Source organism: Phasianus colchicus, chromosome 2, assembly GCF_987193195.1.
Source record: "Phasianus colchicus chromosome 2, bPhaCol1.hap1.1, whole genome shotgun sequence".
NCBI lineage: Eukaryota > Metazoa > Chordata > Aves > Galliformes > Phasianidae > Phasianus > Phasianus colchicus.
Genome location: NC_143437.1, coordinates 75,644,946 through 75,661,831, shown reverse-complemented (window position 1 = coordinate 75,661,831; position 16,886 = coordinate 75,644,946). Strand labels below are relative to the sequence as shown.

The following is a 16,886-nucleotide window of genomic DNA, read 5'->3' as shown; positions in this document are numbered from 1 at the left end:
GCCTCCTTGAATCTCACTAGGTTCACAGGGACTCACTTTACAAGCCAGTCTGGGTCCCTCTGGGTGGCACCCTTTCATTCTACTTTATCAAGTGCACTGTTCAGCTTGGTGTCATCAGCAAATTTGCTGAAGGTACACTGGATCCCTCTGTCTATGTCACTGATACAGATGCTTAAGAGTACTCGTACCAAGATGGACCCCTGGGGGACAGCACTCATGACTGGTCTCCACCTGGACAAAGGTCCATTGACCACAACCCTTCAGCAGGAACCATCCAACCAACTCTTATCCATTGAACAGTCCAGTTTTCAAATCCATCTCTCTCCAATTCAGAGATAAGGATACCGTGTCAACAGACTTGCACAAGAAGTTCAGGTAGATAAGAACAGTTGCCCTTCCAGCTGTTTGTTATACCCACTTGTCTTATCCAATGCTGGAGAAGTGTGTTCTTATGCATTTTGAAGAAGCTGTCCTTGAAGGTAAGTCAGCTCTCAGGCACCACTATGAGCTTCAGGGGAAGCTGCCACTGGATATTATCTATTTGTTTCCTGAAAAAGCCAATAACAGCTAACCTGAAGTCTGAGATTATTTCTCCATTTTCTACCATCTTAGATTTGTTTAACAAGGGATGGCATCAGTTCTTTGGCAATTCTGTGATTCTTTTCTGGCTTGTTCTTTCTGATACATGAGTGGTAAGAAGTCTAAGCTACAAGGCTGAACTTTAGAATAAAATTCAAATCCAAAGGTAAAATAAGACAGAGTATCCAAGACACACGATAAGCAAATTTTAGAGGCATATGAAACTTGGGAGTTTTTCTTGATCTCATTTACAGATAGAAATGGATCAAACAGAATGGTTAATCATTATGATAGCTGACACAAAGCACAGCAAAGTCTACATTAAGAAAAAAACAAGTTCAAGAAAAAGAAAAAGGGTCTACAAAACACACAGAGCTACATTTACATTCCATTTAGCAAGCATATAAATAATCTTTGGATTATATGAGGCAAAGCTTTAAAAATCTGGAGAAATGAGTAGCTAAAGTAGAATAATTATCTGACAGATGGAGATTGCCCAAGGCTGCCACTTCAACATATAAAAAGATGAGGCTGAGTTCATTTTTGAAATCCAACATTTGAAATTCCAAGAGCATTCTGTGTATTAGTTTTGGAAGGTATGACATTATGTTCAGTATACCAGGGTATAAATACAAGTTAGATTCAAATACTTACTTTGAAAATTACTTTAAAACCTCATCGAGAAAATATTTTAAACACCCTCATCTGAGTGGTACAGCATAAATATACATCTAGGTACTTTGGGTTTACAGTACAGCAAAATCTATATGCTTTTATATCTTCCATTGCAATGCCAAAGGTGAAAATTGCACATGCATATTTCTACCACAGTACTACCTGTGCTTCCACTTCCCATACAGCCAGACTCTTCTTTCCACGTATAATATTCTCTTTCAACCTCCTTGCACAATCCTACCCCTAAATTTGTCCAGATCTAGTAAGACCTATAGTTGAATGCCTGAAGATAACAGCTTAGCAAATTACTCATTTACTTTCATTTGCAACTTTTAAATTCCATAAAAAGCAAGCAACTTTGAAGCACACACTTGCTTTAACAACAGTATGACTATAAATGTAGTTAATATATTCCGACCTGCACTCCTCCTGCTGTCATCCCAATGTTGTGCATCTTTGCATCTATTTGCAACATCTTGTCCTTATTTGTTCCATAATTGCTGTGGGACATCATCTGCATTCTGCCTCATAACTCCACTGTACGTAAATGCAGCCCTAATCTAGATGGATCTCCAGAGGCTAGAGCAATATGGGATTATTATTTTCACCACTAAGGTACTAGTTGTAAAGCTCCCATTCTGTGATGGATGACGTGTAAGAACAAGTTTGCATTCTTTGGCAACCAGCATTCTGCAATCCAGTATGGCTGAAAAGAGCTCGCAGCTCTAACTGGTCATTTATTGACCAAATAAAAGGAGGAACAGAAAGAGAGGAGGAAGCACAAAACACAGGTCAAACAAACCATACTGTCACCTCAGCAGATCCTGGCTGTTCAGTTAACTCTTACCATTTTTCAGTTAGGATTTTTTTTTTCAAAGTAGAACTGTGAGGAAGACTGGCTCGTAAGGTGAATAAGTCATCTTGTGACAGACAACATATCTATATGACAGCAAATCAACAACAGCATGGTTCTTTTGAACCAGCTTTTTATTTTTCAGATGCTCTAATTTACAGAACAAAAAGGACAACATGACATCTAACAAAGTGAAAACATTCACTTGCCGATAGCTATGATATCTATATTTGGTTGTTGATCTGTAATTGCCAGTGAGATAGCCACTGAGACCCCTGCTGTCCTCAAACACATTGTATTTCATCTTCCATTTTTCATTACTCAACGATTTCCAAGCAAAAAAAACTTTGCCTAAAACATGTTCCCTACCCTCCCACCCCACACACCCATTCCCAATGTGGTACACTTTCTCTTGGTTACAATTAAAAAAAAATGATTACTAACGGAGTTGATGACTCCTTCAGATTTTAAATATATATTTACATATTTTATATATATATATATGTATATATATACACACACATTAAAAGAAGTAAGACTTTATCAGTATTTCTCTCTTAGAAGATGAGTAAAATTCCTGACTCCTTCTCATACCTCAAGATTCTAGACAGATCTTTGATTATTCTGTGATATGAAATCATCTAATCCATTGACCCAGTAAGATATTTACTCAAAACCAGTAGAGACAAAACCTCACTTTTCACTTGACTTCAGCATGTCTGATTCAGATAAAATTTGAAAGAATTGCACAGGCTAATTAAAGTCTAGAAAAGGGAGCACGGACGTCCTTGTAAGCTACCACAAAACTGGCACCGTGTAGACATTTTCAGATGATATTTGTGACATTTAAAGAAGGTTCAGAATCAGCTTGGGGGGTTTTATCTTTTTTAAGAAATATTTTTAAAGTCAGACATTTTTTGGGGAAAAAAAAGGATCTCTACCTTTTAAAAAAAAATCTTCTCTATAACTGAGACGTTGCATACAGCAATTACATATATTTCCTTCTGACAAGGCCATTTAACTCAGAGGCCATCTGTAAACAGTTGGTGAGCTTATGTCCCCGTAATTTTATGTTCCATGAGTATCACCATAATTTCAGAAAAACGCAAGGCACTGTTACACGATTAAAGGGCTTCACTTCACATTGCTGATGAGAGACAATTATCTTAGTAAGCCTGAAGTGATACAGAAGTGCTGGCAAGTGGGCTTACCACTTTAAAGCATGTGAAATGTGAGGGCTTTACAGTTCAACTGTTGTGTTTCACCACAGAACAAGAACACCTTACTCCTTCACTGAGCTGATTTATTAGGTTGTTGGATTTTTTTGTTTGTTTTCAATAAAAATAACTATTTTGATGCGATCAAAAATGATCGAAACCATAAACTGGAATCCTTGCAAAAGCAACAGAAGAAGAGTTAATGTAAACCATCACAGTGACGCTTGGATGGGCTGCTCTATGAGAATACACAGGGGACAATTACTGTGGCTCAGCTGATAAGATGTAACTCGCTAAGGTGCAATGACACAATTTCTTTCAAATATATATGCTGAACAGGAGTGTCAAGATTAGGTCACTGAGATTACCAAGACCCTGTCTTTCCTCGGATGCAATAGTATTTTTTCTTTATTTTCATTCTTTGTTATGGAATCTTCATCTTAATAGTGCAGCTTATTCTAAAAGTACTTCATAAACCATAAGCCTGACCCTTCTTTTTAATTCAAAGGCAAAACTGCCCAATATCAATACTGAAATAACTGAACCCTATACAAAAACAAATGAGTGATCCATCCAGAACGGAACTACATCTGGAGTGAAACATGGCAGCTATTTTGCAGTTAGCATTACTATTACAGACTGATCTATGGATGGAAATGCACAACTGAAAGCACAGGGGAATTTTAGGTAGATGGAAAAATAATCACACCGACTAAAATCAAGCAAATTCCCTGGAGAACTCCCTCATTCATAGGAAAAATGCACAAGATTGTTTACAATTGATCAGGATCTCAATTACACATGCCATGCCAAAGACAGGCCTAACAGCTGACTGTGCTCTAGTCTCATGCTTTTGAATAAATAATGACCCCATGTGTTTTTTTCTCCCCACTATTTAATTGAACATGGAACTATAAATACATGGGCAGTGTGGCTGGAGTTTATTAAAGCAGGTTCAACCTAAAAGACCACACACAACAGCAGCACAGATTTAGATGTCTGCATTTTAGGGATTAAAGATGAGGCTGTAAGTCAGAACAGAGGACTGATGAGAATTATAGGCAATCCCCATCCTCACTATTTCAAGCTGTCACGTATTTGAGATCAATACTTTGAGTTCAGCTCCACAGTCAGTAAAAGATCAATACAAAGTCATACAATCCTTTCTCATAAATATTACTGCTTAACTATCGAAATAACACACATGCTTTTATAATAGTATTTTAAACACATTTGCACAACTCTGCTGTCAAACACGTGCCAAATTTCTTTGTGGATTGTTGAAGGAAAACTATTTTACCTAAAGCACTGAAACCACTATGAATCCTGGCTTTTAATCTCAGTGGGGCTAGGGAGAGGAAGGATGCCTAACACTGCCATATTAGAATTGCCAGTAGCAAGACATTCTGTTCATCAAAATAGAATTGTTAGGTTGTTGGGGATTTTTTTTTTCTTCAGAAATCAACCTAACAGGCCTTCTTCAAAGTGAGTTTAATATGGCAGAGATCAGAACTCTGGAATTGCCTTTTTAAAGTCTAAAACTAAGTATGTTTCTTTTAAAACAACTGTGAAGTTGGTACAGTTTGGATGCTTCCATTAAAAAGTTCATATTTTACCAAGCAGTTAATCAGACAACCAAATTAACAAGTAAAGCAATTAAGCCTGCAATATTTTATTCACAATATTTTATTGTTTATGTTTAACTGAATAGAAGCTACAGTTTCATTGGTCATTACTTAACACGAATCTCTCTCTTCCAGTAAGGGCAAAGTGTTATTTTTCACCCAGTACTTCATTAAATTTTCTTTTTGTTAGTTGAATGTACCTGGACTTGTGCTACAAACAGCAGTCAACTGTCATATGAGCTAGAGTAAAATGTATTTGGAATAATTATACTTTATTGTATTTGGAATAATTATACTTTATTTCTCTAATGCCAAGTTTCTAGGATTTTTTTTTTCTTAACATGTGAGAGGAACATAAACATGAGCTTACTTAAGTATTACAGCATTCAGAGACTATTCCAGGTGCTTATATCCATCCTGATAAGCAATAACACATTTTCACATAGCTGAAGTATGGTAGAACTTTTCTAAATGTTAGGCAATATTTCTGATTTAACAATGGAATACTCCTTCTTCAATAATTTACTGCTAAGTGTCCAACTTTTTAGCAACAGTTTTGCTGGCTAATTTTTATTACATTCATTTTCTGATAAAATTATCATCTTTTTCTTTAAATGTAACGCAATAACACTAAGATAAAAATCTATTTGAAATTGGTGTTAACTAATCAAGCAAATACTTTGTTGTTTTTTTTTTTTTTACACAGTGAAAAATAGTTTTATTTTGCTTCTGAGTTACAGGCTCCTACGATGAATTTGTAAGTTTCAGCTGAAATCAAAAGAATCCTATAATAAAAGTAGCATTCCTGCCAGACACCAGGTAATTTTTTCAGTAGAAATCTTTCCTGTTACACTTTTCAGTGGTTTAAATAGCAGCCAAACAAATTTGAAACATTTGTCTGAATCTGAAATCAAACAAAATATTCCTGTATATTTTCTAAAGCAGCTGTGTTGCTTCTGAAGACTTAATATACCACTTTCAACCACAAAAATATAACAGATGTTTCTGACCTTATGAAATACTCAGAAGTCAGCAGCCAAGTATATTTGGTTGAGTAAACCTCTCAAGATATCACACATTCACCAAATATGTTCACTAATACAATAAGCTAAAGTTAGATGAACCATTACTGGCACTCTGGACTAAGTAAGCAGTCTGTGTATTAACTGTTTAACCATACTGGGTTACCTAGGGCATGCACAAAAAAAAATAAAAGCTTAACATCAGTACTCAAACTCAGTCGTAGTGAGACCCAGATGTTAAAACAAGCAACTTAAAAAAAAAAAAAAAATTGACAATCTCAGCCCTAAATAAAATTATTTCCAAGGCAAGCTTTAATTCAGTGACTCAATCTTCACCCTTCCCTCCCTGTTTAATATGTGCAGTGTCTGAATTGGGCAAAAAGTATGTAGAATTGCTGTAAAGATTTACGTGTCTCTTGCTTCTGGAGCTTACCATTTTTGAAAAAAACTGATGGCTTTATAGACAACACCAAGAAAACTTATCAAAAAATGTGAAGTTCAGGCTTTTCTTTAAAAAAAACAAGTGTCATTTCTTGATTATGCAGAATTCTAAAATGGAAGAAAGCTGATGTTGGCACTGTTTTTCTTAACAGCAATAGAAAATAGTTATTTTATATAAGAATTTTAGCTAGCATAGCCTGTCTGTTTTCTACATCCACAAAGGGCAATGCCAAAGCCAAAGATGAGATTAGCCTCTGTTTTTTGTGTTTTTAATGTTATGAAACAATATAAGAACAAGTAGTTTTACATTATAAGCATCTGCTGTTGTTTTCAGTACTGCATTGATTACAACAGCTTCTAACACTTTCAGTGAACAAATTCTACAGCATACAGAGAGGCTTAGCCCCAGAAAATGTCAAGAAATATCAGAGGGGAGATTAAACTACTAAGGGACATTCACTTGTGTGTTATACATTTAAAAGGGGAGAGATTACATACCCTTCTCCACCAATCCTCGTTATCTTCAGACGAAAATCAACAGAGTTCAGGCTGGGTGGCTTCCATTTCAGAATATCATCACATCGACCAGGCTTGTATTTCTGAAGCAAATTAAAAAGTGGTTTAATTATGCTTGTTGGTTTTCACTGGTTTTAAAAGAAAAACTCAGCATTTCAGACTATATTAGATGTTTCTAATGAATTACAACACTTAGTGATTGAAGCAATGAATTTCATTTACCACAGAGGTAGTTGTGCTTCACTACTTTATTTGCTGCTCCCTTTTAAAACTGCTTAGCAGCCAAGCCACTGCATATAATACAAAACTCAGAGTGGAAATAAAAATTAACATATTTCATTGTTTCTCTCTCACTGATGGAACATTTCAAAAAAGAAAATAAGACAGCGCAGTTTTAATAAATGATAACACTGATAGGACATGCATAAAATACACGTTTAAGATAACCTCAACATTTTGAACAATTTTTATGAACAATGTGTTTGTTACCCATACTGTTGGCTGACACAATGTGAAAAAGTCAGCAGTCATCATACTGACAGCTCTCAGAAAGGCCCATCAGAAACATGTACTTTGGTATCAAAAGAATTTAAGTTATGTAGCGATTGAAAAAGCGTCGTGACATGCTGAAACATAAATTAAGGGAGCATCTGTTGCTTCAGAGAGCTGAACCAGAAGTTGCCATATTTATCATAAAAGAGCAATTTTCCCTTAAATTAAGACCTTTGCTTTAGCATGGTCTCTTTTATCATCCACTTTGGTTAATTAAGCTGTCATGCTGTTCATCCTCAGCTAATAGTGACAGTCAAGGCAGCTAAACTTTTCCTTACTTGGATATCTTTCATGGCAATGGAGTAAATCAGAATTAGCATGGACAGGAAAAAAAATTGGATATGTACAAGATGAGAAATTTTAGTTTTAGATTCTTTGTAATTCTCAATGAGAAAGACCATTTTAAGTTTACCTCATAAAAACAAACCTACAAAACCAAGAATGCCAGGTGTCTTTTGGTAGGTACCACAGTGACCACCATTCATGGACTGCACCCAGATCTTGTTAAATATTTACAAAATATTCAGTTTACTGATGATAAATGTAACAGGTCTAGACCAAAAGTGACAAAAGCAGATGAAGAATTTTCTTTTTTTTTTTTTTTCTGATAAAAGAATGGACGCTTATCTTTTCCAAAATAAATGCATTGTATCTTCCTCATTACTTCTTCATAAAACGGCTGTGTGATGTTTGCTAGACAATAGTAAGGCAAGCTTTACTTCCCCAAGCTGAAACCAAAATCAGCTCCAAACAGTGTTAGTCATGCATAGCAGAAACATGACAAAAATAACTGACTGAAAGCTCTTTTTGAAAACTGAACGTGGCTGTCTAAACTCCATTTACTAATTTTTTGACCACAGCCCCAGACTATCCAAGACTGATGACTTCAGGTTTTCTGTTTGGGTTGCTATTCAGGATACTAGAGACATCTTTCAGATGTTGGTACTGGAGTTGCCTACCCAACTTACTATTCTAATCTTTTGTAGCTCTAAAGTGAATTTCTCCAAAACTGCTCCCTCAAAATTTGAATAGAATTTAAATCATTTATCTTGGACATTAGGAAAACATGCAGAAGAAGTTTCTCACACCTTTTATTTATGCCTGTTCTCCTTCGATGTCTTTTATTTTATTCTTTCCCAGCCAACTTCTATTTGAAAATTGTCTACTGGAAAGCAACTTTACCCAGTCATCCCTCACATCCAGAACAGCTGCCAAACCAAATCAAACATCCCTGTTTCACTTGAATCAGAAAAACAGTAAGATGAAGTGCTATACTTAAATTACGTCTGTTTTCAAACTTCTTCTCTTCCCACTTTATTCCCCTTTATATGATTTCTGGCCTGTAACATCAGTAGCTATTTGAGAAGAGTTGGTTGACTGCATATATTTACAAAAAAATGTGGATTTAAAAAAGGTACAGTTTAAGAACGTAAAAAAATAATAATAAATCTTTAGTAGCCCTTTAGTTTTCTCCATCCTGCTGGCCTCAATCAGCTCTCCCTCATTTCTCTGTCTGTTCTCCATGCGCCAGTAATGAAATTTATTTAGCTCTTTAATTTTTTTTTCACTTAAATTTGCAAATCAAAGTCTTATACAATGCAGGTATGAAGATCTAAAACTCATGCCGTATGCACTTATTGATATTAAATGGATAAGGCAACAGAATACACAAAACAACAAATCTCAATTTTGAAACCACTTAATCATTTCAGATAATCATTTTTATACACAGATTGTATATTCAAATATATTTTAAATAGCTTACATTCCATTTTAGGGAAAAGATGACTATTTTAAAATATATTCAACTGGTTGCATGCACTGAAAATGAAAATTACGTTGGAGGTGAATGGCACTGAGATCTCTTTGTCAGTCAAATTTTTCTGCAATTTTCTTATACCTGATATTACAAAAATACGGAATTGAATTTTAAGGTATGTTCTGGGAATAATAATATTGCATACAAAGCTTGCAAAGAAATTATTGTTGCTCTCACTTGCCTTCTGATTTGGCAAAAGACCATTCCTACTACTAGGTATTCATTACTTAGTTTGAATAAAAACTGTGAGGAACATTTCCATTTATGAGAAATTTCTCCACAGGGCAAAAATTTAATTTATGAAGCAAATTTTAGAGCGAGCACCAAGGAACACAGAGTACAGCTGAGCAGCCAAGCAGGTGCTGGTTTTGCTGTGCAAAAGATTTTTCTCCGTGGTTGTTCGTCTGACTTTTTAAACACGACTGAGGTCTTCAATCACTCCATAAAAGTGTCACCTGTCAATCACATCTAAACACTAAAACCTTTTATTAAGCCTCTGAGTGGCATAGCTTCTAGGTTATTGACTTGCAATAATCTTCCAAGCAAGATTACTGGAGCATTTGCCTTGATGGATTTATTAATATATACTCAAGTAATCAATTTCTATTTAAGCTACAGGTCATATTTTTGAGACCTTATAAGTTGTTAAGACTAGATCCAGTCTAATTGAGTCTAGAAAACAATCCCAGCTGATTTAATGTATCAGTCCAAACCATCTCTTTACATATCACTGCTTTTAAGAGAAGCTAACAGTCTTCAGGACTACCAGTCTCAATTGAAAAACTTCCCATATTTTATGCAAAAGATCAATTCAGACTGCCTTGCATTCAAGATTACTAAACATTTTCTCCTAGTCATAAACAGGAGGATTTGTTTCTGCCTGGAATGTAAATCTTGTAAAAGTTTGACATACCTAGGATATGAATTCTCCTTAACACAAAAGAACATAAACTGTCCTCTCAGAGTCCCGGCACTGAAATCCTAAGAAACATTTGAAAACTGTGGTCAGAGGATCTTTGATCAGGTGGAGGCCAGCTATGCGTAGGGGTCCTCTTTAATACCTTTATCAATGACAATGAGATCAAGTGCACCCTCAGCAAGTTTGCTGATTTGCTATGAGCCAGCAGTGTGCCCAGGTGGCCAAGAAGGACACTGGCATCCTGGCTTGTATCAGGAATGGTGTGGTGGGCAGGACTAGGGAGACGATCCTGCCCCTGTACTTGGCACTGGTGAGGCCTCACCTGAGTACTGTGTTCAATTTTGGGCACCTCAGTACAGAAAGGACATTGAGGTGCTGGAGCAGGTCCAAAGAAGGGCAACAAGGCTTGCAAAAGGCTTGGAGAATATGGCCGATGAGGAGACACTGAAGGAACTGGGGCTGTTTAGTCCAGGGAAGAGGAGGCTGAGGGGAGATCTTATTGCTCTCTTCAAATTGCAATGAGAGTGGGGTTGGTCTCCTCTCACTGGAGACAGGTGACAAAATACAGGGAAATGGCCTCAAGTTGCACCAGGGTAAGTTTAGGTTGGATATCAGGAAAATCTTCTTTACAGAAAGGGTTGTTAACACTGGAATAGGCTCCCCAGGGAGGCGGTTTAAAACACATCCCTGGATATATTTAAAATCCATCTGGATGTGGTGCTCAGGGACATGATTTAGTGGAGGGCTGTTAGGGTAGTTTGGTTAGGTTGTGTTTGGACTTGATGATCGTTAAGGTCTTTTCCAACCTGAGCAATTCTATGATTCTATGACGCTAAGCCATGAGTGTCCAATCTTTTGCCTTGCCTTGATCACACTGAATGAAAAGGAGTTGTCTTGGGCCACATATACACGACTGCTTTTAAAGCAATACCTCCCGTTTATTTCCATGGAAACTACAACAGATGTAATGAGCACATTAACTGCTTGATAGAGCAAATTTCCAGAAACAAAGCACTCAACATAGTTGTCAACATTAGCTACACATTGTCACCAGAGATGAACAAAGGTCTGCATACCATGTTCATCAAAACCTGCACCAGCACAGGTGATTCACCGTTGCTGTCACCACTGCTGAAGTGCACTATGGTGTTCAAACATTCACTGTTTGGTCTCCAGAAATGTTTGGAAAGTGTCAATAAATGACAATGGGTGCAATTTTTCTTTTTTGAATAGAGGAATTCAATTACACACCTTTGCTTCATATACACTTCCATGTCAGACACCATTTTGTCAGATTGCTCTTCTGTTGCCATCTGTTGCAAGGCAACAAAATGCAACAGGATCTTGGTGGAAAAGATCAGTCTCTACTGCCATACCACCAACACCTGCCTCTGATGTCATAAGCCAATACAATCAAATAGCAGGCACTACTTTTGGCGTAGCCCTTGTAAAATAACTAGTGAGATATTTGATCTTGTTTTTGTGAAATTAATGCATCAGTCTGGTTCAGTGGCAGTGGCTGTAATTCTGTGAGTTCTTAAGGTGCTCACCAGAGATTTTTTATGAAGTTTTACTCTTCCTGTACTTCATCCTTGACAACAGTTACAAATGTGCGTACTGCCAAAAGTGATGACATGATCAAGGCTTGACTGTGAAGCGAGGGATTTTTCTCTCTTAAGAGAGGTCTTATAGAAGTCAAGGAAAAAGACGTGATCAAAATTTTGAGCTAAATATCTGATTACAACTCTACACATTACATTTGAAAATCTGCAAGTAATGTATTTATGTCAACTGAAAATGGAGTTGCAAACATAAACTGATGATTTTTTTTTTTACAATCTTGAAGCTTCTTCTCAAATTCCTGTACCAAAACAGAAAGTACAGCTGCACATTTTTCGCTATTCACAGGACCGTGTGCATTAAAAGGCATACATTTACCATAACTTGAGTTAGCACTGTACTGCATCCTCCCCATGACCTGGCTTGAGCCCAGTGCTGATCACACACCAATTTTTGGCTGTTGTGAGCAACGGGTGTGTACGTGGTCACTGGTTAAGGAAGAGCTGTTGCAAGGAGGTGGGCCAAACTGCTGGGTCCCAGGATGGATGTGCCTGCACTAGGTTGAGTGGTGTAGCTGACACAGAATAAGCAAAGGATGAAATTAGAGGGACCTGAATAGGTTTGAAATAGGCCTACATGAACCCTGCTAAAGCTCAAATACAAAACCTGCTTCAGAATAGACGAGAATTTTTTTCCATGATCACTAATGAAAAACACTGTTTGGAAAGGATGTATCTGCATACCTGTAATTGCACTTCCATATCCACAATTTCAACTCAAGTTTAATTAAAAAATTAATTGGCTGTCATGCCTGAAGGGGAATTGAGGGGGATTTGTTATTTAAGATAGAGTTACATTTCTTGCCTTTGCCACTTGAACCAGCATAACATAAAACAAGTCTCAGCTAAACTTTTTGTTCTGTTATTAAAATATATTCAAGACCAATCTCTGTTCAAATTAGCCAGAGACCTTTCCTAGAAAAAGAATATCTTATGACCATTACACTTGGTATCAACAACTGACAAATAATGTTTCTTATTTCATAGTAGAATTACTAACATTGAATACCTGATAAAGGTGACAAGTAATTTACAAGTATTTTTCTGTAACATTTACACAGATGAGCAATCAGATTTCAAGAACAGCTTATACAGTCTTCTGACTTCTATTACTGGATCAAGAAAAGCAGAAATTCACAAAAATCCAGCTTAAAATGAGAATTCATCCAAAGGCCAAAATGAATGCCCTTCCCAGAATTTATTTTTGTAGTGGTTGAGTTCATACACACAATATAGCAGTAGTAAGCTCTTGAATTTGAATGTTAAATGCTAAATCAACTTCTTCAAATACGAGCCAGAGCCAAACAAGAATTCTGCTTGTTAAGTATGTGAAAACTTCACCTTAGATGAATCATTGCATACTGCAGACCTGTACTGCCTGAAGTTATTCTGTATTCCATTTCCAAAACAAAATGTGAAGCAATCTGTCTGAGATCAAACTACTCCCTAGCATTTTAAATATAGCATTCATAGCAAGATATCCTCCACACCACCTCCCAAATATGCATGTACACGACTACTTTTAAAACTTATCAGGTCACGTATCATTTCAAACACAAAGCTCTTAGTTCAGTCTAACTTTTCCATCTAGTCTAACCACAAAAATTAGAATTCCACATCCAAAAATATACATTAGTAAATCAGAAACTAACTAAAAAAGCTTTACAGGACTGGACCAGAAGGTCTCCTGCAGTCCTTTCAAAGTCACAGTGACTGAGCCTTCCAGCTGGCTATCAACCACAAATCCTCAAATTTTTGCAACTCCGCTACTCACTCAGCATCCACCCAACGTTACTTCCACCTTCATAATATTTTTCTTATTATTTTTACAATTAAGATCTCTGCAGAATGCAGGTTTCTCCCAGAAGAACACCAGTCCCTTTCTTTTCATCATTTCACAACCTCCCATTCTAATGTTACCCACCTCCATTTCCTACAAACTGAACTGGCCAGTTCGGAGTTGTCAGTCTGCGCTAGTGAGAGAAAAGCTTATCTGGCATCAGGATAACTGGCAGAATCAAAAGACTTCCTAATTCCATATTCTCAGGTAGGTCCACACAAGTCACATGGAATAAGTTTTTGTTAGTATCCAGTGATCCACATAAACACAACCCAGTGGCTTCTTTGTCACGTTGAACCCCAAATCCCTTCCCTGTTCCAAGAATAATTAGTCCTATTTGTACCATTCCTCCATAGGTGTATACAGAGGAGGTAACTCTTTTTTCCCCTCTCTGCAAGTTATGAGAAAGCCTGACCCTCAGAGAATACAGTTATCCAAATTACTTTTGCTGACACATTTCTCATTAGCTACAGATATTCTTCCCACTCAATTTTAGGTTTTGCCTAAAGCTGTGTATTGTCCCACCATTTGTATTCAATGGATGGTTCAGCAGAAAGATGAAAGCCCGGGGAATGGAGATGTTAACTGCCCATAGTGCGGATGAAGTTTCTCTTGAGGCAGCTGCTTTCAGCTACCACATAGTATAGACTTTCCTGCTTAGTATTCCGTAGGAGGAAGAGTGGAGTTAATCTCTGGGACTGCATTATGGGCAGGCAGTCTGGGCTGTGAGGTGTTGGTGACTCACCATGAAGACATATACCTCAGAGAGAGAATAACTTCAGCCATAAGTCTAGACAAGAAAAAATGGATCCGTTCTCCTAGCGACGGAAAAGGAGGAGGTGGTGGCATAACCAAATGAAAGGTTGGACAGGTACAATCTTGGCTGGATAAGGAACTGGCTGGGAGGCCAGGCCCAGAGAGTGGTGGTGAATGGATCTAAGTCCAACTGGTGACCTACCACAGGTGGTGTTCCCCACTATCCTCCTCTTCAGTATCTTTACTGATGACCTGGATGAGGGCACTGAGTGCACCCTCAGCAAGTTTGCAGATGACATCAAGTTGGCTGGAAGTGTCGATCTGCCTGGGGGCAGTGAGGCCCTACAGAGGGATATGGACAGGCTGGATAGCTGGGCTGAAGCCAATGGGACAAGGTTCTACAAGACCAAATACTAGGCCCTGTACTTTGGCCACAACAACCCCAGGCAATGCTACAGGCTTGGGGCAGAATGGCTGGAAGACTGTGTAGAGGAAATGGATCTGGGGGTATTGATTGATGCTCAGCTGAACATGAGCCAGCAGTGTGCCCAGGTGGCCAAGAAGGCCAATGGTATCCTGGATGGCATCAGAAACGGTGTTGCCAGCAGGAGCAGGGAAGTGATTGTCCCCCTGTACTCAGCACTGGTGAGGCCGCACCTCGAGTACTGCGTCCAGTTTTGGGCCCCTCACTGCAAGAAAGACATTGAGGCCCTGGAGCGTGTTCAAAGAAGGGTGACAAAGCTGGTGAGGGGTCTGGAGCACAGGCCTTATGAGGAGCGGCTGAGGGAGCTGGGATTGTTCAGTCTGGAGAAGAGGAGGCTCAGGGGAGACCTTATTGCTCTCTATAACTACCTGAAGGGAGGTTGTAGAGAGTTGGGGGTCGGCCTCTTTTCTCGTGTAACTGGTGATAGAACTAAAGGGAATGGCTTCAACCTGCATCAGGGGAGATTCAGGCTGGACATTAGGAAATACTACTTCTCTGAAAGGGTGGTCAGGCACTGGAATGGGCTGCCCAGGGAGGTGGTGGAGTCACTGACCCTGGAGGTGTTCAAGGGACGTTTGGATGTTGTGTTGAGGGATATGGTTTAGCGAGAACCATTGGTGATAGGTGGATGGTTGGACTGGGTGATCTTGTAGGTCTTTTCCAGCCTTGGAGATCCTGCGACATTCTGATTCTGTTCTTGTCTTATCAAGAAAAGGTTTCTTTGATAAGGGCGCCTTACTATCTAACAAAGCCTAAGAAGTCAGCTCTATCTCTCAAATCCTTATTAAATGCCATTCTCCTTAAGTGTAGCAGGAGCATCTAGCATAGGCTTTTTCAGCCTTCCACCTCCAAATGACAGGAAGCAAGCAAATAACCCAGCTCTTGTCATTTTACCAAACAGCACAGTGCTGACATTTGTCATCTATGCTTCCCCCCTGTATACCATTCAGAACCAGCCCTACAAGAAATCCAGAGGGTATAGCAGGATCAGGGAAGATTTGTTTGAAAATCCATCCCTGCCACCAAGAGGTAAGGGTATACCAACCATTGGGAAGTAAGGAACAACAGGATAGAAGGGAATGGGGTTAATCAAGGCATCCACTGAAGTTCTTGTAAATCATCAAATGTCATTTGCCATGCTGCACATGACATCAGCACTTAACCACACTGAAGATACATTATAATTAATGCCTCTCAAATGTGAAATATAAATCTTTATGTATCTGATAATTTAAATTTCAAAAAAGTTACTCTCCTAGTTCATATTTCAACACTAAGAAGAAACTTGCATGATTAAATAAATGTTATTCTGATACTTACTCAGTCTTACCAGAATGAAGACACTAAATGTATTTTAAAAGCATACTAGAAGACTTCCAAGTCCACAAACAGTAAGGCATTTTTATGTTATGAAATCTACCCATTTCTGTCACCAATATTTTTCTATGTTTTAACTAAACAGTTTGCAAACAGTTTGGTATTCAACATGATGTGAAGACTTTCACTTGAATGGAAAAAGTTAACTATTGCAAACCAATAAAACCAATAAATCTGCTCCTCAAACTCCCTCAAAAATGTCTTTTCTGAAAAGCTCTACTTTATTCTCACACTTTTTAATATTCACATGGTAGTCACTGCCCTACCCAATCCAATAGTTTGCATATAGCTGTGTAAATATAAAGACTGAACAATTACAAAAAATGTGTATCTATTTTCTTGTACTGAAGACCCTGCATCATTTTAAAGAACCAAAGGGATCAATTGTAATCGATTGTTTCAGGCCAGATCTGATCAAGAGATGAGCTGAAGACAGAGAAGTTACTGATATTGGCAGAATGTGTGAATAAGTCACTTCAACAAATCAAGAAACCACAAGATGAAAGACAGCCATTAATTCAATTGCATATTTGTAGACTTTTAGGACAAAAGTATCACTGGAATCATTGAGTCGTCTCTGTTGCATACAGGA

At 37.9% G+C, this 16,886-nt stretch overlaps 1 protein-coding gene across 4 annotated transcripts in view; it reads right to left on the bottom strand.

Annotated features, from left to right (window-relative positions):
- The window catches only part of RNGTT (RNA guanylyltransferase and 5'-phosphatase), a 188,265-nt gene that overhangs the window by 56,655 nt on the left and 114,724 nt on the right, over nt 1-16,886 (bottom strand). For all 4 annotated transcript variants that reach the window (XM_031611103.2, XM_090136022.1, XM_090136023.1 and 1 more), the window contains one exon: nt 6,911-7,011. In XM_031611103.2, coding sequence (XP_031466963.2) covers nt 6,911-7,011 — 101 coding nt within the window. The remainder of the gene's footprint in view (nt 1-6,910; nt 7,012-16,886) is intronic.